The 21,980-nt window shown below is 39.7% G+C and overlaps 1 protein-coding gene across 5 annotated transcripts in view; it reads left to right on the top strand.

Moving 5' to 3' along the window:
• The window catches only part of KANK1 (KN motif and ankyrin repeat domains 1), a 237,957-nt gene that overhangs the window by 159,233 nt on the left and 56,744 nt on the right, over window positions 1–21,980 (top strand). For 3 of the 5 annotated variants that reach the window (XM_023213208.1, XM_023213206.1, XM_023213207.2), the window contains one exon: window positions 10,151–10,270. In XM_023213208.1, the coding sequence (XP_023068976.1) occupies window positions 10,234–10,270 (37 nt within the window). In that variant the 5' untranslated portion in view covers window positions 10,151–10,233. Of the gene's footprint in view, window positions 1–10,150; window positions 10,304–19,900; window positions 20,180–21,980 lie in introns of those variants that run through there. The other 2 variants (XM_023213210.1, XM_023213211.1) reach the window with 2 other exon arrangements.

Below are 21,980 nucleotides of genomic sequence, written 5' to 3'. Positions count from 1 at the left end.
ATGTGTATAACATTTATTGATTTGCATATGCTGAACCATCTTTGCATCCCTGGGATGAATCCCACTTGATAATGTTGAATGATCTTTTTAATATGTTGTTGAATTCAGTTTGTTAGTGTTTTGTTGAGGATTTTTCTGTCTGTGTTCATCAGTGAAATTAGCCTATCATCGTCTTTTTTTTTTTTTCATCGTGGCCTTATCTGGTTTTGGTATCAGGGTAATGCTGGCCTTGCAGGATGAGTTTGAGCATTCCCTCCTCTTCAATTTTTTTTTTTTTTTTGAAGAGTTTGAGTAGAATTATTATAGTTCTTCTTGAAATGTTTAGTAGAATTCATCAGATCCTGGACTTTTCTTTGATAGGAGACTTTTAAATTATAGCTTTGATCTTATTACTTGCTATTGGTTTGTTGAGGTTTTCTCTTTCGTCATGGTTCAATTTTGGTTGTATATGTCCAGGAATGTATCTTTTTATTCTAGATTTTTCAATTTGTTGGCAGTTGTCTCTAATGATTCTTTGTACTTCTATGGTCTCTGTTGTTTTGTATCTTTTATTTCTCATTTTATTTATTCGTGTCCTCTCTTTTCAGTCTAGCTAAAGGTTTGTCATTTTTTTTTTAACTAAACTTCTGTTTTGTTGATCTTCTGTAATGTTTTAATCTCAATTTCATTTATTTTTGCTCTGATCCTTATTTCCTTTCTTCTAGTAAATTTGGGTTTGGCTTGGTCCTGCTTTTCTAGTTCCTTGAGATGCTGTATTCTTAGGTTGTCTTTTGGAAGTCTTTCAACTTTTTTGATGTAGATGTTTATTGCTATAACCCTCCCTCTTAGTACTGTGTTTACTGTATCCCATAGATTTTGGTGTGTTGTGTTTCCATTTGTATTTGTTTTGAGAAATTTTTAAATGTTCTTATTTCTTCATCAACTCATTGTTTGTTCAAGAGCATGTTGTTTAATTTCCATGTTTTTGTATAATTACCAAAGGTTTTTGTTTTTGTTTTTTGAGGTGGAGTCTTGTTCTGTCATCTAGGCTGGAGTGCGGTGGCGCAATCTGCAACCTCCACCTCCTGGGTTCAAGTGGTTCTCCTGCCTCAGCCTCCCAAGTAGCTGGGATTACAGGCGTACATCACCATACCCAGCTAATTTTTGTATTTTTAATAAGACAGGGTTTTGCCATGTTGGCCAGGCTGGTCCTGAACTCCTGACATCAGATGACCCGCCCACCTCAGCCTCCCAAAGTGCTGGGATTACAGACATGAACCACCACACCCGGCCCAAAATTCCTCTTCTTATTGATACCGAGTTTTATTCCATTGTGGTCAGAAAAGATACTTGATATAATTTCTACTTTTTAAAATTTGCTGAAACTTGTTTTATGGCCTAAAATATGGTTTATTCTTGGGAATGTTCCGTGTACTGATGAAACAAACGTATATTTGAACAGTTGAGTGAAGTGTTTTATAAATACCAGTTAGACCTATTTGGTCTGATGTGTAGTTTGATACAGTGGTTTCTTTGTTAATTTTCTGTCTAGATGTTATGTTCGTTGATGAAAGTGGGGTATTTGACGTCCTCCACTATTATTGTATTACAGTCTCTCTCTCTTTGTATCTATTAATGTTTGCTTTGTATACTTGGGAGCTGAATTTCAGGCCATCAAATGTATTAGTTCTAAGATTTCTGTTTGATTTTTTTGAATAATGCCTCTTTGTTAAATTTCTCCGATAAATTTCTGAATGGAGAATTACCATTTTGTTTCTTGTATTCTGGTTGTTTTGTAACTCTTGTCCTCCTTTCTTCCTGTCATCCTTTATGGTTAAGTGACTTTTTCTGGTACTATGTTTTAATTTGTTGTTGTTTATTTTATAGTGTGTTTATTATAGGTTTTTGCATTGTGGTTACCATGAGGCTTATAGAAAACATCTTATAGATATAACAAGTTATTTTAAAGAGATGACAGCTTATTTTAGATAAGCAGTCCCCAATCTGTTTTGGCACCAGGGACCAGTTTCATGGAAGACAATTTTTCCATAGAGCAGTGGGGATGGTTTTGGGATGAAACTGTTCTATCTCAGATCATCAGGCATTAGATGCTCATAAGGAATGCTCAACCTAGATCCTTCACACTTGCAGTTCACAATAGGGTTTGCACTCTTATGAGAATCTATGCTGCCGATGATCTGACAGGAGGTGGAGCTCAGGTAGTAATGCTTGCTGGCCTGTGCTCACCTCCTGCTGTGTGACCTGGTTCCCAGCATGCCATGGACCAGTACTGGTCCCTGGCTCAGGGGTTGGAGATCCCTGTCTTAGATCACAAAATAGAATAAATAAAAAACTTTAAAACAACCCTCCATCTTTAATTCCATCTCCTGACATTTTGACTTTTGTTGGTCTCAATTTACATATTTTTATATTGCCTGTCTCTTAACAGGTTGCTGTCGCTGTTATGGTTTTTGATAGGTTGTCTTCTAGGTGTCGTGCTGGACTTATGGGCTACTTATGGGTGGACTGCACATGACAATTATAGTATTTGAATATTCTGGGGGTTTCTATACTTGATGTTACCTGTAGGTTTTATACCTTCAAATGTTTTCTTTTTGCACATTAATGTTTTTTCGTTTCAGATTGAAGAACCCTCTTTAACATTTCTTGTAAGACAGATCTAGTGATGGTAAATTCTCTTAGTTTTTGTTTGTCAGAAAAAGACTCTGTCTCCTTCATACTTGAAGGCTATTTCTGCTGTTTGCTGGATAAAGTATTTGAGGATAGCAGGGTTTTGGGGGGTTTTTCTTTCAGCATTTTGAAAATATCATTCCACTTCCTCCTGACTTAATATGGTTTCCATTGAGAAGTCTGTTGCCAAATGAAGTGGAGTTTTTTTGTATATTATTTCCTCCTTTTTTCTTGCTGCTTTTAGTATCCTCTTTTTGTCCTTGACCTTTGAGAGTTTGATTATTATATGCATTGGGGGTAGTTTTATTTGGGTCATATCTGTTTGGTGTTTTCTGACCTTCCTCTACCTGGATATTTTTCTCATATGAGTAAGCTTTTTTCTACCCCTTACTCTTGCTCAACTTTCTCTTGAATACCAATAATTCTTAGATTTGGTCTTTTAAGGTAATTTTCTATATCTTGTAGGCAATCTTTCTATAATATCTTTCCATTCATTTTACTTTTTCTCCTCTATGTAATTTCAAAGAGCCTGTCTTTGGGCTCGCTAATTCTTTCCTCTGCTTGATGCATTCTGCTGTTGAGAGCCTCCAATGAATTTTTCAGTTAGCAAATATATTTTTCAGTTTCAAGATTCATTTGATTTTTTTTATCACTTCAATCTCTGTTAAATTCCTCTGATAAGTTTCTGAATTGCTTTTCTGTGTTATCGTGGAGATGCCTGAGTTTCCATAAAACTGCTATTTTTGAATTCTTGGTCAGAGAGCTCATGAATCACCATCTCAGGGTCAGTCACTGGTTCCTTGCTTTATACATTTGGGGAGGTCATGGTTCCATGTTCTTGTAGATATATGTCTGTGTCTTTGCATTAAAGGATTTATTATTATTCCAGTATTCTCTGTCTAGTCTATTTTGGTTTTCACTGGTTACATTTGCTTAGAGATTATTTGTAATTTATCTGTTGAATTTCTTACATATTTTTTCTGCTAGGTCACTGCCTCTTTTTCCGCACTAAGTGGTACTTAAAACCCAGATTTGCCTCTGTTCTTCTAGCAAAGGATCAGAGGATTGCCTGGCTGAAATGGGGGAGGTTCCAAAGGAGCTATCCCTGTGGTATGGAAAGGCTGGCTAGGAGCTCATGCCCAAGAGACCTCCTACAGCATAGTGCTGCTGAACAGCCACGCTGATTTGGCATCTCCTTTGGTTGAGAGCGGAGCTTCCAGGGCTGGAGATGGTAATCCCACCTCCTCCCTTTGTGTGTGGCTGTCCACAGGGTGGTGTCTCCCTTCAGGCACCCCTGATGCTTCTCATGGGTTGAGGCATGAATAGGTCTCCTGCCAAAGAAGCCAAGATGGTAGGCAAGTTATGTGTCCACCTTAATCTCACTTTTTCTAGTGTAGAATCTGAGTTGGGGGGAGTATTACATGTGCTTGATACCAAGCAGAAGGGTGTCACAGATATGAAAATCTGATTCTTTTACTGTTTCCTCGAGTTTTTTTTTTTTTTTTTACTTCTCAGTGGCCCCAGGAACTGACCCATTCTCTTTCATGAGTTCTGGGAGATTGCTGGTGATAATCTCAATGATGTATATTTATTTTGGTTATTCTGTGGGGAGAAGTGAAGCCAGCTTTCATCTACATTTTTTAAGTATAATTCTTATTTTGAGTGGCAAGATTCTGATTCCAATATCCTGCCCTAGTTTTTATGCATTTTGAAAACTCCTACCATGGCATTTAGAACCTTCCACCTGGTGGATTTTTTGTTTTTCGTTTTTCAGTTGAGAAAGTGTTTGATATTTTGAAACAGTTCACATTCATGTGAAGAACAAGGATGATAGTCAAGTCTGCTCTGCTAATACTGTGCAGTCTAGAAAAGAGTGTACTGGGGCCAGATGCAGGGGCTCACGCCTCTAATCCCAGCACTTTGGGAGGCCAAGGCGTGCGGATCACGAGGTCAGGAGATCGAGACCATCCTGGCTAACACAGTGAAACCCCATCTCTACTAAAAATACAAAAACTTACCTGGACATGGTGGCATGGGCCTGAAGTCCCAGCTACTGGGGAGGCGGAGGCAGAAGAATGGCGTGAACCTGGGAGGCGGAACTTGCAGTGAGCCGAGATGGTGCCACTGCACTCCAGCCTGGGTGACAGAGCGAGACTCCGTCTCAAAAAAAAAAAAAGAGAGAGAAAAGAGTGTACTGGTTAAGTACTGAGAAACATTTCCTGTGTGTCATATAAGTACTTCAGGCTCTTAAATGTGTTACTCCAAGGAACAAGGTTGCAAATACAATTGCTCTAAAAACATATTATACCAGCCTGGCCAACATGGTGAAACCCCATCTCTACTAAAAATGCAAAAATTAGCTGGGCATGGTGGCACACACCTGTAATCCCAGCTGCTTGGGAGGCTGAGGTAGGAGAATCGCCTGAACCTGGGAGGCAGAGATTGCAGTGAGCTGAGATTGCGCCACTGCACTCCAGCCTGGGCAACAGAGCAAGATTCCATCTCGAAAAAGAAAAAAAGAAAAAAAAAACAAAAAAACATGAAATTCCGAGATGCAGCTTTCTTATCTAAAAAGGATTTGCGCAAAGCCTCCTTGCAGTAAGCATATACGTAACTAAGGTGACTACCTTATGTATATGCATCACTCATTTATGCCCTAAGTTCTCATTTGTTGAAACCATGGTGCCCTTACTCTAAATCACATAATCACAAAACTCTAGGGCTGAATTGCACAGCTTTAAATGTGTCAGTGCTGTCGTACTAGCTGTGTCATGTGAGCAAGTTCTAAAACTCCCTGTGCTTGTTTCTTATGTATACAATGGAGAGAAGGGGTAGTACTTTGTAGGGTTGTTGTGAAGTTTAAACAAGGTAATAACTGTTAAGTATGTTTAAAAGTCCCTTGAATGTAACAATTTCATCACTTGTAAGATACACATTTTTCTCATATCGCCTCTGAATTGAGGATGTGTCTTTTAATGAATGTAATTTCTTGATTAGCATTTTGTCATTTAAGTGACATCTTTTTTATCAGTAGTACTTAATGATACACTTGGGTGACATTTTATATTTCAATAATAGTAGTAAGAGGTCTATTAACATTAGCTGCCATCAACATTACCATCAATATTATCATCAGCATTACCTTGTTTCTAGCTGAGATAGTGGCATTTGATAGTTTAGCAGTGCAGAGTATATATCAAATCTCAATTTTATATAACTACTTGTTTGCATTGGTGTCTTTTTAGCAAAGTTCTAGTGTGCTGTTTTTCATATTTGTATCATTTTAGCTAATGTAAAGTATTTATGGGGTCAGCTCATGCAATGTTTCCGTCATTCATTGTACCTTACTTGGTGATCTACTAAAACATGCATCAGCATCCTTCATTCAGTCTCCCGAAATATAGAGGAAGACAAATTCTTTATTTTCTCTGTTGATGTATTTTCCTAAATCCTTTTGCAGGAGTGCTTTTTTCTTAGCTAGGAGAACTAAGCCACCATTGTACCACTTAAGATTTACTGGTTTGCATTCTCTAGGGAGAAAAGAAGCAGTATATCGATCTGTAACACAGGAATGGACTGTGGCCAAACCTTTTCTGGTTTATACGATGTACCGACTTAAGAATCTGCATAGCATTAAGAAGAATGAGCCCTCACAATTTGAGGCCGCCTGTCAGCATGAACAATAACTGAGAAAAAACAATGCACAATATACAGCCGTTCTCTTTGCACAGACACTGCCAGGATCCACACCCAGTGACAGTGTCTTTTTTTTTTGAGACAGGGTCTCACTCTGCTGTGCAGGCTGGAATGCAGTGGCATGATCTTGGCTCACTGCAGTCTCTGCCTCCCTGTTCAGGTGATTCTTGTGCCTCAGCCTCCCAAGTAGCTGGGATCACAGGCGTGCACCACCACACGCAGCTAATTTTTGTAGTTGTAGTAGAGATGGGGTTTTGCCATGTTGACCAGGCAGGTCTCAAACTCCTGGCCTCAGGAGATCCACCCACCTCGGCCTCCCAAAGTGCTGGGATTACAGGCGTGAGCCACTGTGCCCAGCCGACGGTGTCTTGTTATTTTATGAGTGATACGCTTGTAGTTCCTAATTTTAGGTTTCCTACTTAACTTGGTTTTATTGTTCAGTTTGGGGAAGGGTGGGAGGCACCAATTTGGATCTGAGAAAAAGATCTGCCAGATGAAAGAGTTTCAATAGCAGGAGAGGACCTTGGGCCAAAGTTTATTAAGCTTGACTAGGAAGATTCTGGGCACTTCTCCATCCAAATACCTTGACACATACTTCATTCACCCCCAGCACATGCAGCTTGTCCCTTCTTGTCTTCTGTTTGCCTTCAAGGTTTTACATGGTGGTATTTACAAGCCGTTATGGAGCAAGAGTGCAAACACACAAGGCTAGGAGGGGGCCAGTAAACAGGGTTTGGCTTAGGGTTTTGTGGTTATTAGCTTTTAAAAGCATGCTTAGTTGAATAATTCCAGAAACTGGGCTTCTTTCCTCTGCCCCTTCATTTCCCCACCGCCTCCCTCTCTGGTCTTCCCAGTCTCCACTTTTTTTTTTTTTTTTTTAAATAAAACTGCGTTTGTTAGAAATTTATAGACGTTCACTCCTATTCTTAAAAGACAGTATTTACTCTATCCCTAAAGCCTGCCTTTTGATTCAGCCACCAATGACTGTGCACACAAAGGTTATTGCTCTCCAAGTTCAATGTTGTAGACCTGAACCAGTGCCTCTGTTTTCAAGAGAAAGTCAGGTGATTACCCCTTCATCAGGGAGCTTGGAGCCATCCTGTCCTGGTATGCCACCAGCCAGAAACTAAGGATCAGCAGGGAGTGGACGGTTTAGAATCTCCTCTCTCCAGGTGAACACAGTGCTAGTCAGTGTAGCTGGAAAAGCCATGCAGGGGGCAGGCTTGTCAGAAGCAATCTGTTTAAAAAAGAAAAAAAAAAAAAAAAAGAGAAAAAAGATTCCTTTTCAGTTTACCCTGAGTTGCTTTCATGGTAGTTAGCTTTGAACTGTGGTGCAAACCCATTTAAACAATGAGGAAAATTTCACTAGCTAAGTGGCAAGAAATTCTCACCCTGTGTGATCAAAGCAATCAGCCATTTCCTTTCCCTTCCTTTTTATTTACTTGTATTTCTGACCCCTTATAACCTTCATGATTGTAGCCTGATAGTTTCCTTTTTTGCATAGCGTTTTAAAAAATACCTTTTTTTTCCCTGAAGATTTTAAAGCAAATAAAACAACGTTGACAGAAAGGGTCTAAATATTTATTTTTTATTTTTATTTTTTGAGACAGTCTCATTCTGTCACCCAGGCTGGGGTGCAGCAGTGCAGTGTTGGCTCACCACAACCTCTGCCCCCCCAGGTTCAAGTGGTTCTGGTGCCTCAGCCTCCCAAGTAGATGGGATTACAGGCGTACACCACCAAGCCTGGGTAATTTTTGTATTTTTTAGTAGAGTATTTTTAGTAGAGGTTTTGCTATGTTGGCCAGGCTGGTCTCAAACTCTGACCTCAGGTGATCCGCCCGCGTCGGCTTCCCAAAGTGCTGGGATTACAGGTGAGAGCCACCGCGTCCGGCCTAAGTATTTATTTTTAATAATTATTATTACAAAAATAAGGAAAGAGCTAAAATCCATGATTTCATCACCCAGAGGCAACCACAGTGAACATTTTGGTACATTTACTTCTCATCGTTTAAATTAAATTTGTACATATACACATACGTATTTTTAATAAAATTAGGTTTAGGATAGTATACAGTTTTGTTTTTCTTTTAACCAACATGCTTTGAATATTTTACCTTATTAAAAACTTACAATTTCAATGGCTGTGTTAGAATTAGTGTATACAGATATTATTTTAGCATCCTGTTGCTAGGAGGACATGTGGGTTTCTGAATTGACACTTCACTTCTCAACTTAGAATTTATTTCACCCAAGTTCTTCTGATTTCATGGGTTTAGAGTCAGAGTTTGAGCACCATGGAAATGGAATTTATATATATACTATTGTTTACTGTTTGCTAGTATTTTCAGATAGTATTTGGAAAAACCAAAGGGGAATCAGTGTTTTTTTCATTTTTTTTCTTTTTTTGTTTTAAATTTTGTGATTGAAATATAAGTCTTATTATGGTAATCTCAGGTAGCTTTTAAATAGAAATATCAATATAAAATGAATATATTGCCCAGTGTGGACCCTGGTGTTTCAAAACTATATGCCATGCTCTATCATTTTGTTACTGGAAAGGGGTCCTCATGCAGACTGCAAGATCTTGGATCTCTCACAAGAAGGAATAAGAGGCGAATCCATAGAGTAAAGTGAAAGCAAGTTTATTAAGAAAGTAAAGGAATAAAGCATGGCTACTCCATAGGCAGAGCAGAAGCATGTGCTGCTCAACTAATTATACTTACAGTTACTTCTTGATTATATGCTAAACAAGAGGTGGATTATTCGTGAGTTTTGCAGGAAAGGGTGGGCAGTTCCTGGAACTGAGGGGTCCCCCCCTTTTTAGACCATATAGGATAACTTCCTGACATTGCCATGGCATTTGTAAACTGTCCTGGTACTGGTGGGAGTGTTTTTTAGCATGCTGATGCATTCTAATTAGTGTATAATGAGCAGTGAGAATGACCAGAGATCACTTTCATCACCATCTTGGTTTTTGTGGGTTTTGGCCAGCTTTTTTACCACAACCTGTTTATCAGCAAGGTCTTTGTGACCTGTATTTTGTGTTGACCTTTCTCATCCTGTGACTAAGAATGCCTAACCTCATGGGCATGTAGACTTAAAATAAAGGTCTCAGCCTTATTTTATCTAGCCCCTATTCAAGATGGAGTTACTGTGGTTCGAATGCCTCTAACAATTTGAAGTTTATCCAACAGCACAGTGGGAGATAATGAATTTTTGTTTGTTTATTTTAAGAGGAGGAGGACTGACTGGATCAGATTTGTGCGTTAGAACGGTGGTTGCATGTAAGAAAGAGGCGTTGGTAGAAAGACTTCAGATATCTCAAAAGAATTTCCATAAAGTTAATCTTTTTAAAAATGTAAACATTTGGTGCAATAATTGCTTTGAAATGCAGTTGAATAAATGAACCTTTTGAACCAGAATTTGGAAAGGAAGATATGCTTTAAAAAACAAAAATAGTTTGTAGAGCGCTACACATTAGGAGGTCATTTGTATTTGGTGACCACTTTCCTAAAATAGTCACATTCCTAGAGAACCAATTTTGTTTCCCATAGAGTATTATGTGTAGAGACCTCCTTTCAGTATGTAGCCACTGGTACATCCATGGGTGTTATCTCCATACTGCCAGGTCCAGTGCAGTCCCCTCCTGGATCTACAGTCTTTCTTCCCCCATTATGATTTGCTTTCTCTGTTAGCAGTCATCTTTGTAAACAGAAGTCTAAGATTTAGTGTTGTACATATTTTTAAATGATCCATTTTGATGGGGCTCTCTTTATTGTTTCAGGTTGAATGCCTTTGAGAACTTGATGCATAAAATTTGCATGACTCCTCACTCCTTTCTGGATCTATCATTGGGCTCAAGCCAGCATGGCTCATACCACAAAGGTTAACGGCAGTGCCTCAGGTAACCCTGTGCTGTGGAGTGTGTGTGTTAAATGTATGTCTTTTCTCAGACTAATTTTTTATTCTCTTTAATAATGAACGGATAATAGCAAGTTGCCTAGATAACTAGGATTTCAAAGCAATTTTCTATCCATTGAAGTTTGGTTTTGTTTTGTTTTACTCTCAGAAAATTTGCTTTTATCTTAGAGTCTTACACTGAAATCAGTTGAGTAAATTATTACCTAAGTCAATTCTGTTGAAGTGTTGAAAGACAAATTTAAATCCTGAATGCTGATGCAAATGTAATGTATACTCCTCTTGTACTTCTTTCTGAGGGATTGAATGAGGAGAGAGGAAATTAGTTTGGATGCTTAAAACCAATTCCTAGTATCCACTTCCAAGCAGCTTTTGTTTGATGTTGCTAAACAAAGAGAAAGGGGGGAAGAGAAGTATATATTCTGTAAAGTGATTCTATTAGGAATGTGCAACAAGCCATATTATGTATCATAAAGACCTGTATTTGAATTCTTATTTTGGTTATATTAGAGATTTATGTAGTTTCACTTTCAGTTCCAATATCGCTCCTGTGAGATTTGGGAGAAATGCAGAGAAGATCCTCCTAAGAGATACATCACCATGGGGACAATCTGCCCAAAATGGCATGCCGAGTGTTCGTTTCTTTTTTGAGTTATCTGCCAGATAGCTGAATGAGTGAGAACAGTAATCGTCTATGCAGAAATTTTTTCTGAGCGTCTGAGTTCAGAGTCCTACCTCTGCTGGCTCTGAACGCCTTCAAATGACAGCATTATATACTGGAGCAAGTGTAGAATTGGAGCTAGGAAACCTGAATTTGAGTCCTAGTTCCAGCAGTAACCATGAAATATTGGACAGGGCTATTTCTCCACATGTAAACCATCGGTAAGCATATCCACCTGCTGGTTTAGGACCAGTGAGCGCACCAGAAACATACTTACAGGAGCTATGTAAGCCGTAAAGCACTTTTGAAGACAACAGCAGGAAATACTTCTAAAGTGGGCATTCCCAGCCCGTGAATGTGACTTTTTATTCTAGCAGTCTCAGCTGCAAGTATCTCCTCTGGGTAGAACACTGTAACCCAAACCCAGATAAACTCAGTTGTTTGTTCTGGGATGACTGATCTCTCCCTGTCCGTTCCATTTTTGACCTTTTCACTGCCCAGCTTCTTGAGACTTTTGTAGATTCTGCTGTGGGACTACTATCAATAATAAAGACATGAATGATAACATCTAACATTCATTGAAGACTTAGTATGCACCATAGTGCCTAAAATGCTTTGCCTGCATTTTCATACGTAATCCTCACAATAATCTAATGAGATTAAGCTGTTATTTTACTGTCATCATCATCCCTATGTAATGTCCCAGAGAAGTTCAGGGACTTACCTAAATGAAGTAAGAAAAATCAGAATTATGGGTGGTGGCTCACACCTGTAATCCCAGCACTTGGGGAGGCCAAGGGGGATGGATCACCCAAAGTCAGTAGTTCAAGACCAGCCTGGCCAACATAACGAAACCCCGTCTCTACAAAAATACAAAAATTAGCCAGGCATGGTGGCGCATGCCTGTAATCTCAGCTACTTAGGAGGCTAAGACAGGAATGGCTGGAACCTGGTAGGCAGAGGTTGCAGTGGGCCCAGATTGTACCACTGCCCTCCAGCCTAGGTGACAGAGTGAGACTCCATATCAAAAAAATAAATAAAGAAATAAATAAATAAATCAGAATTATGATGGCTTTCTGTAGTAAAATATTTGATGAGAGAGGAAATTGAAACATGAAATTTCAAGCATAGTGGGTGGGTTTCAATTCCCTCTGATGATGTGGTTTCCTCCCTTGCCCTCCATTTGCTTCCATTCACACACTCAGGAGAAGAGGTGTTTACGGTTGTTGGTGCCTCAAGACCTCAACCTTCTTCTGGTGCCTTGGGCAAAATCCTTTCTTCATAGGTTTAAATACATACCCCACTAATTCCTTTCCAACTTGGTTTGTTCTGTACGTACCTTTTTTCTTTGTTTCTGAGATCTAATAAGCAAGCTATAACTTTTCCTTCCTACCTGGTATCCTGCCTAACAGGTCTGGGCATTGAGATGGAAAGCAAAAGAAGGCTCTCTGATTTGTGACTTTCAGGGTGTCAGAGTATGAATTGTTACTGCAGACAGGTATCTGGACTGTGCAGGGGGAGATTTTTTACTTATTCTAGTCACCATGACCCCTGTACGTCTGTAAGCAAATCTAATTAGAGACTCAACCATGAACAGTAATATATACACAAACATACATATATGTGTCTGTGTCTGTATATGTATATACGCACACAATAGTACACATATCCGTACATATATGTATATACAAACACAAATGTGTGTACACCATATATATGACACTCATAGAAAAAAAAATTTTTTTTTTGATATGGAGTCTCGCTCTGTCACCCAGGCTGGAGTGCAGTGGCGCGATATCAGCTCACTGCAACCTCTGCCTCCTGGGTTCAAACGATTCTTGTGCCTCAACTTCCCAAGTAGCTGGGATTACAGGCCCATGCCATCACGCCTGGCTAATTTTTGTATTTTTAGTAGAGATCAGGTTTCACCATGTTGACCAGGCTGGTGTTGAACTCATGACCTCAGGTGATCTGCCCACCTTGGCCTCCCAAAGTGCTGGGATTACAGGCATGAGCCACCGCACCCAGCTGAAAATTTTAAAGTGTCGTATTGTCTGAAAACAAAACAAAACAAAAGCAAGAATTACTGGTGATAATACCACCTAGAAATAAATGTCTTCTTATTTTTTATATAGTCTTCAAATGTTATATATTTCACATGGTTGAGAATATGTTTATAAAAATCATTCCTTTACCTTTTCGCACTTTGTATTACAAAAGAAACACCTCTCCGATGTTTAAAAAAATACTCAATGTAAGAGATGCAGGTTATAAATACACGTCTGTGCATGTAAATAACATTTAGAGAGCCTAGAAGAAGGTGAGATAAAAAGGGCTTCATGGCAGCCAGTGAGGGCCAATTACTGGTCTCCTATGAGAGAAGGATAAGCTATTTGGGTTTAGTACGAGTTTTAGATGTGGAGTAAATTATATGTTTTTTCAATTTCCGAAAATTGCTGCTCGGGCTCCATAGAGCATGAGGGGAAATTTCATGTGACGATGGAGTCAGGGCAGTGGCAAAGGAAGCACTTTCCATAGTCTTAATAAAATAAGACTATGGAAATATAATAAAACAAGCCAAAGAGGAGCCTCTGGGAAAGGCCAAACCATGCCCTTGGCACAAAATACATCTGACGACTGATCATCTCAAGTTGACATCCCCATGTAACATTTAAATGGGGTGTAAGGGGTGATTCACAACCTTTTATACTCTGACTTCCCATTGGAGTCCTTCAGTGAGGTTGGGTAAAAGAAACTGCTTTTAAAACGAGCTATTCGTTAATGCTGTAATTTGTAAAATGTATTGTGCCACACTTCAGACATACATAATGTGTGAAAGTTATATAACAAGCACCTTTGTACACACTACTTAGCTTAAGAAATAAACCTTATTAATATAGGCCAGATATACATGAGCACCTACTATGTGCTGTTTTAGGTACTGGGGATACAGCAGTGAACAAAAGAGGCAAAAATTTCTGCCCTCAAGGATTGTACATTCTAGGGAAAGTTGAAGTCTGTGTACACAGTTGCCAGAAAAAAAAAAATACTAAAAAAGTGTTCATTGTTTATCTAAAATTCAGTTTAATGGTGTTCTACTTTTGTGTGCAGCCCTACCTGTGTACCCCTTCCGGATTGCACCCCCTGCCCTTCCTTACCACCAGCCCATCAATATCAGTCACTCCTCATAGTGTTATCTCTTTTTCACCAGATCCTCCATCCTACTTCTCTTGATCAGTACGGTATTGTTTTCTTTAATTTAAAACATTTTAGGCCAGATGGCATGGCTCATACCTGTAATCCCAACATTTTGGAAGGCCGATGAGGGAGTATTGCTTGAGGCCAGGAGTTCAAGACCAGTGTGGGCAACATAGCAAGAGTCTATCTCTACCAAAAAAAAAAATTTTTTTTTAATTAGCCAGGCATAGTGGCATGCACCTGTAGTCCCAGCTACTCAGGAGGCTGAGGTGGGAGGATTGCTTGAGCCCAGGAGTTTGAGGCTGCAGTGAGTTATGATGGTACCACTGCACTCCAGCCTAGGTGACAGAGCCAGACCCTACCTCTAAAGCAAAAAACATGTTATTATGGTACTGCTAACAGTACTCTAATGTCTTTTGTTAAGGAGATAAGAGCATCATAAATTGCTCTTGACTGTTCTCTCATAGCCAGCTAGGAAGTAAGTGGTGATCGTTGGTTAGGAAAATAGCCGTATTTCTTTGGGGTGTAGGGATGAGGCAGTCTGCTTTTTCCCCAAGTTTTTGAATCATGTTGTAAATTGGATGCACTGATTGATACCTCTCTAAACACTAATTAATGTTGTGAAACTTTAATTAGAGCTTAGATATGCTTTAGAAGCCAAATAAGTGACTTATTTGTGAAAGAAAGATAATAATAGCTATCCTACCTTCTTCACAAGGTGGTTATGTGGGGCAAAAATAAAACAATAGCTGTAAAAACACTTTTTAAAACAAAGTACTGGTCAGATATCAGGGGATAGTACCATTCCCCTTGTTCTCTTGTCCCTGTCATGAGCTGCTGATCAGGAAACACCCCAGGTACCCTCCTGTCAGGCCATGCTGGACGCCATGATATTGGGGCCAGAGTTGTATTAACATCCTCATTAAACCCAGTTAAATGACATAATGGGTGAGCACTGGGAGGTGACTTTTTATGCCTGCTCTCATCGTCTTTATTTTTGCTAATAGTTGCCTTCCCCAATTTATTATAGCTTTTGCTTCATGCTATTTCTTTTTTTACAGCCTGGATATATATTTTTTCAGACAGATACATATTTATTTATTCAAGATGCTTATTGAATTGCATTAAAATGTTATTTAGGCCGGGCACAGTGGCTCATGTCTGTAATCCCAGCACTTTGGGAGGCCGAAGCAGGTAGATCACCTGAGGTCAGGAGCTGGAGACCAGCCTGGCCAACATGGTGAAAATCTGTCTCTACTAAAAATATAAAAACTAGCCGGGCGTGGTAGTGGGCGCCTGTAATTCCAGCTACTCGGAAGGCTGAGGCAGGAGAACTGTTTGAACCCAGGAGATGGAGGTTGCAGTTACCTGACATGGTACCACTGCACTCCAGCCTGTGTGACAGAGTGAGAATCCATCTCAAAAAAAAAAAAAGTTATTTAAATTAATGATAACATAAAATTTGATAGGAAACCAGAAGAGAAGAATTACTCAAAATTCCACACTAGGTCTTATTTTTAGTATTTCTTTTTCAACCTTTTCAGGCTAACAAACTTAAATGCAGTTTCAATAAGCTTTTATAGATTTGGATATCAACTCTTGACTTTAACATTCTTTGCATTTTTCCAAGTCTTCATGGAAAACAATTTTCAAATTATTATTTTTGATGACTGTATAATATTCCTCATGGTGTTTCTAGCAGTTGAATTATTCTTTTTTTGTTTGGATATTTGGACTGCTTCCAGATTTTCCCTATGGTACCTGATTTTGCAGAGAACATCTTGCCTGGTCTTTTTTCTCCTCCTTTTTTATTATTTCCCAACAATTTCAGAGAAGCAGGATGACTGAGTTAAAGGGCACAATGTTTTCATGGCTTTACTAACTGTTGTGGGGCTTGAATCTTGTTATCTTGGTCAGTTATTTGGCTCCAGCTTTTGTCTCTATGCTGATCTCAAATGAGTACAAAGGCCACTGATAAGACCGGGTCAATCAGACAGAGCCAGACTCATGGCAGGGTAGGCAGAATGCTGCAGTGCAGTGCACCCCACTCTCACTTGTGTAAATATTTTTCTGGGCAGGAGCGTTTCTCAAACAGAACTCTGAGCCCACTGCGGTGAACCTGACAGCAGGAATTATGTGCTGTTTGTCAAGTGTAAGACTAGTTTGCACTGACTGGTCTGGCTAGAACCAACCTGGTGTTTTCTGAGACCATCTGTAAGGAAAGACACAGCACAGCAGAGGCGGTGTACCCATAGTGGTGAGTCTTAGACCTGTCATCTGTGTTAGCATTACCCTGAAGGCAGAGGGTTCGCTGATTAGAAACTATGGCTGCTTTAATTCATGGGTACCCTTCGTGACTTTTCAGGGTCTCCTAGTTGAATGAATTTGCAGAAGGATTAAAATGTGTGTTCTTATTTGTGCTTTGTATTCTCCCATAAGTAGTGTGTTGGATACTATTAGAATAGCTGAGAGGGTAAAAGATAAACACATAGGTAGGAGCCTACCATAAGCTTGTAGGTAAGAACTAAAAGGGCATCTTTTCATTTCAGTTGTCCAGACTTCCTTCCATACTCTCAGATGACAAAACACAACTTGCTGAACTCACACAGCTAATGACTAAGCCAGAAATTAGACATGTAGAACGTTTTTCCTTTGTTCAAGGTTCTTTATTATGTTGACATTTAAAATCAGAAGTGTGATATCTGTGAAGTTCTGATTAAACAGATGAAGGGAAAAGTATGTATTTCAGAAAACTGCATAAAACCCTAAAGTATAGTGGTTGAAAATAAAATGTCCTCCCTGATAGGGATTACGTTGGTAAGTTTTTTTTTTTTTTTTAGTGTGGATTATTTCAAATTAATAAACATATTCTAATTCCTTTATTTATTGCATCATACAGCTTCATCCTAGTATTAGTGTGTTTAATAATTGCATTTAATTAGATTATGCATTTCAACTTTCAGTGAAACTGTAGTTGTCTTTTGAAAGCTAATTTCACACTGAAGTTTATAGATGAAATAATTTTCTTATAGTGGTGGTGTTTGAGAAGATAATGTAACTACTTCTTAGATTTCAGTTTCATAACTCTTAAAATGCTGGGAGCACCTACAAATAGGGGACATCCTGGGTTTTGAAGTCTTGCTTGTCTGGTTAATCAGAACCCCAGAATTCACCCACTCCCCGGAGAGGTTTTGAAAAGCCCCTCGCTCATCAGAGCTTGCTTGTTTTATAAACTCTTAAGGCTTTGTTTTAACCTGTAGCCAGCTTCACCTTATAAGCTTTCTTGCTCCAAGCTTTGAGCCAATCATAATGGCTTAAGCATCAGATTTCAGACAGGCGATTAGCTCTCAAGCTAAGCCAAGGAAGAATGATTTATCTTCCAGTGAGTACCAGCCTATTTGAGTGTAGGGAGGAGAAAATCTGTGCTCCTGCTCCTGGGTACTGAGCAAAGAAACCCTTTGGTTGGGGATTTTTGTCCCCAACCAAAGGGTTGTACCAACTTTATAGGTGCCAACAAGGAAAAAAAACCACACACACACACACACAAAATAAATACCCAACAGGGAGATTCGCTGTGTTAAGGACTCGAGCTGTTGCTATTATTCTAAGAGACTGGGTAGCCAGTCAAAGGATTAAAACAGCCCTTCCTACAAGGATTTGAAAACTCTGTGCTCTGCTCTTCCTCAGCAGACTTCCCATTGTGAGTATTGGCATTTATTTCTGATTATGCACTTCCCTTCTTTCTTGAATGACTGGGGTGGGCTCGCTGAACCCATCAAAGGTATAGCTCATTTGCTTCCTTTTCCAGGGTTTGCCTTCTTCCTGTGTCTGGGATAATTTCAGTTCATCTCCTTTGTGCAGTTTCTGAGAAAGGTTTGTATGGGCTTGGAGGAAAACGATCGTGACTAAAGCTCACAGCCACTGCTTTGGCTCCTTTTCTATAAAAGGTGGTTTGATTTGATCTGGCATGAAAAATATTATCATAATTCTCAAAGTCACAGAAACGATAAGTTCTTGCTCTTTTCTGGCAAAAGAATTTTAATTGCATTGGGTAGACTTCTCTAATAAAACCTTTTAGAAGACCCATTGAGGAAATCAGATTTTATAAGATTCATTCAAACAGTTGTAGAAGTTCTAAGTTCAAAAAACCAAAAGCAGACTATTTTCTTTTTCCTTCCTTGGCTTCTGTGTTGGATATTTTTGGAGTGAGCCTTAACTGAGTTACTCATTTCCACATGCTTTAGGAAAAGTATGCTCATGTTTTACAGGCTAAGCCTGGTTCTGCTTTTGGGCTGCTGTTCATTATGAATCCTGAAAACACAAGTTTTTGAAATGCAGCCCATTTGTACGTATAGCATTAGTCATCTCAGCTGGTAGGTCTATATGATGAGTTATCTGACCACTTAAAAATAAGTATGCTGCTGTTTTGAGATTTAAAAATACATATAGTGACCAGATTTCTTGTCCTAGTTAAAGCAAGCCATGGCTGAAACTCAGATTAAATAATATTCTATAAAAATGAGAAGGCCATTCTAATCAACAGATAGAAAAACGGAACTACAGACATAAGGGAGAGCTGTGCTGAGGGACAAACTGTTGGATTTGTGGGATTTGTTCTTATCCTGAAAGTTAAATCTTTGTACTCTTACCTTGTTTATGGCCAGATTTGCCTGATCCCTGATTTCCCTCCCAACTGGATCAGAGGTTGTGGAATTAGAATTTCACCATACAAATCTTTACTTAAAGGAGGTAGTACTAGAGTAACTATTTATGGAAACAGTTTGCTACTAATAGTTACTAGTACTGAGTTTATTTTATTTCCTTTTTCATTATTTTATTCCATTGGAAAAGTTTTCCCTTAGGGATCTTTTATACTTTGGACATGATCTCTGTTAGGTAGAATCAAAAGATAGCTGTGTGGCTTTCTGAATTTAGTCTCACAATATTTGGTTTAGTTGATAAATCCCATCCATCCGCTTTGCAAATAATTTTGTGAAAACATTGATTCAGCTTGTCCTGCCCAATTTTCCCGTCCCTGCCCAATTTACTGAGTGCCTTTTCCATTTGCATCAACTGTCCATTAGGCCAAGGCAATTGAAGTATTTCTGTACAGCAGGTATATTTAAGACTCTCCAGGAAGAAAGGGGGAAGAATATTCCCAACTAAAAACATAAAAGAGAGAGATGGGGTATTTCCAGTAACTTATATGCCCGGTGCTTAATATCTTAAAAACTCTACTCGCGTGCGTCAGCTCTCACTTTTTCCTAACTAAAACCAGAAAAAAGTTCTCTCTTCCTCTGTTCTCAGTATCCCCCTCATGTAAGTCTGTATACCCAACACGGTGCAGCTGATTTATTTATTTATCCCTCACATTTTTAGGTGGATTGAGTGGGATGCTTTATTCAACTCAGGGACGCACTGTGAATATGTTTTTTGGGGCAGCCCGTTTGGCATGTTCCCCCTCAGCTATGCGACAAAGACTGGTTTGTCTTCTTGTGACCTGGCAGAGGAGGCAGAAGTACCTGCTGAGCTTATGCAGCATGTAACCCAACCAGTGTCCCGCCTCTTCAACTGGTGAATCAGCCTGATGATACACTGATTTTTAGAACACACTAGGGTGGAGACCTGGAAGTCTGTACACTGGTCGGGAGGGAGGGATGATTTGCATGTCAAACCATTTCAACAATGCAGCTTACAGGAAAAAAAAATTAATTGCAAAACACTGATGCCCTTTGCCACTGGATTTTTCCATTAACACCACACTTTACACGCTTCCAAATCTGCCCCAGGGACAGCTGTTTGGCAGTGTGAGGGGAAATAGCGGCATCGCATCCTAAGAGCAATGATTCTTACCTATGAGCCTATCCGGTAAGGGATCCCAGTGGGCCCGAGCATCACACACGTGCTGGAGCTGCGTGTTCTCTGAGGAACATGCTAGATGTTACTTGGGTGCTAGAAAACAGCAGCTGGAATTCACAACACCTCAGGACACTGATTGTAAATGAAGAAACCTGAGACAGAACATCTTCCAGAAAGGTAAAGGGAGCTTAGGGCTGGGGGCTTTTCCTCTGGGGTATTATCCTTTGGCATATTGTCCCTGGACGCTTTGATGAGACTTTGCACATACTGCTGAATTTAAATTGGGGTGGTGTTTGGGGACTACTGGAAGGAATGATATGTAACTCCATAGAAATACGTCAATTCAGTGAGTTCATTCATTCAGTCACTCACTTTTAAATGACCATACAGGTTTATTTGGCAGAAGGGTGGCCATTTTCCTTCTTTATGTAATGGACCAGCCCTGAGGCTGTGAGCATTGGTCCTTCTTTGCCTTTTTCTCCCTGCTTTGTGGTTTTGTATACATAAGGATGGCTGGCAAGATTAAGGATCATTGAGCTTTGTATTCTTCTGTTACTTTTCTGTCTCCCCAAACATTCTCACTTTCACAAACTTTATTCTCTAACTATTATTTCCTTCTCTTAACTCTGAACTTTTGTTTTGGGCCTTATTTTGGCTGAAATCATGGTCTGTTTCTGTTTCTTCGTTCTTGTGTGTGTAAAAATCACAGTAGGCCTTTCCAGAGGTCCATGACAACAGGTACTCAGAGACCAGCTGTATCCAAAGAGTTGTGTAAGAAATAGGGGCATCTGCTCCCTCCCAGCGCTGTTTCCCAGTCCTACCCTGCCCTGTTCCCCAGTTAGTGGCTTTCTTCTCTTAACATGAATATCTTTCGCATATCTATTAATATAAGCCCTTCTTATCCTTCAAGTCCTGCAACCTCTCTTACCTCTCCCAACAAGCATTCTCAGATACTCCCAGTGGGAGTTCCTCTCTTCTTCTTTATTCCTATTATTCTGTTATTATTCTATTATTATTTCTATTAAATAGTTGCCATCAGTTGCTTTTAATTAAGAGTGACAGTTGTGTGCCTCACTAATCTTATAAACTTGAGTGTTTTAAGAGGCAAGAATCGTGTCATCTTCTTTGTATGCTCAACAATGCCTTGCTTAGTAGTCCTTGTAGAGTCAGCAGACTCAGTGTTCAACTAGCAAATATTTGCAGAGCATCTACTTTGTGCTGGCATGATGCTGGGCATATATACAGGTCAAAAATCAGGCCCAGCACCTGCATCACCTGCATAAGAATTTGTGGGCCTGAGCCCTGCCAGTTGCCAATCTGATGTGCTATACACTTTGCAGTTTTCTTGCAGCCTTTTCCCCTAAGTTCCCAGTTGGTCGCTCTGTGAATCCATGTGTGACGTTTCACCTGGGTATGTTTCCTGGGTGAACAGATGGCTTTCACCATGTCACACACATACTTTTGCGTTCTGCCTCCTCTTGTGAAAGTTGTAGTTATCTGCTTTCTCTCTATCACTTGCTCTAAGGCAGGCTTAAGCTGGTATTGCTGCTGGTGAGGTGGCTCAGGCCTGTAATCCCAGCACTTTGGGAGGCCAAGGCAGGCAGATCACTTGAAGTCAGGAGTTTGAGATCAGCCTGGCCAACAGGGTGAAATCCCATCTCTAGTAAAAATACAAAAATTAGCTGGGTGTGGCGGCAGGCGCCTGTAATCCCAGCTACTTGGGAAGCTGAGGCAGGAGAATAGCTTGAACCCAAGAGGCGGAGGTTGCAGTGAGCCGAGATCTGCACTCCAGCCTGGGCGATGGAGCAAGACTGTGTCTCCCAAAAAAAAAAAGAGAGAGAAAGAAACATGGTATTGTCTGTTAAATGCCTTGGGTTCCAGAGAGAGGTGACCAGGTACATCGTGGCTATCCAAGGGGGAGATTATTGTCAGGGGCCATTGGGAACATTCTTTCTAGCTGCCATGGCCTTTCTTTGCC

Source organism: Piliocolobus tephrosceles, chromosome 14, assembly GCF_002776525.5.
Source record: "Piliocolobus tephrosceles isolate RC106 chromosome 14, ASM277652v3, whole genome shotgun sequence".
Lineage (NCBI taxonomy): Eukaryota > Metazoa > Chordata > Mammalia > Primates > Cercopithecidae > Piliocolobus > Piliocolobus tephrosceles.
The sequence above is the reverse complement of the archived record's forward strand: the minus strand, read 5'-3'. Positions and strand labels throughout refer to the sequence as shown.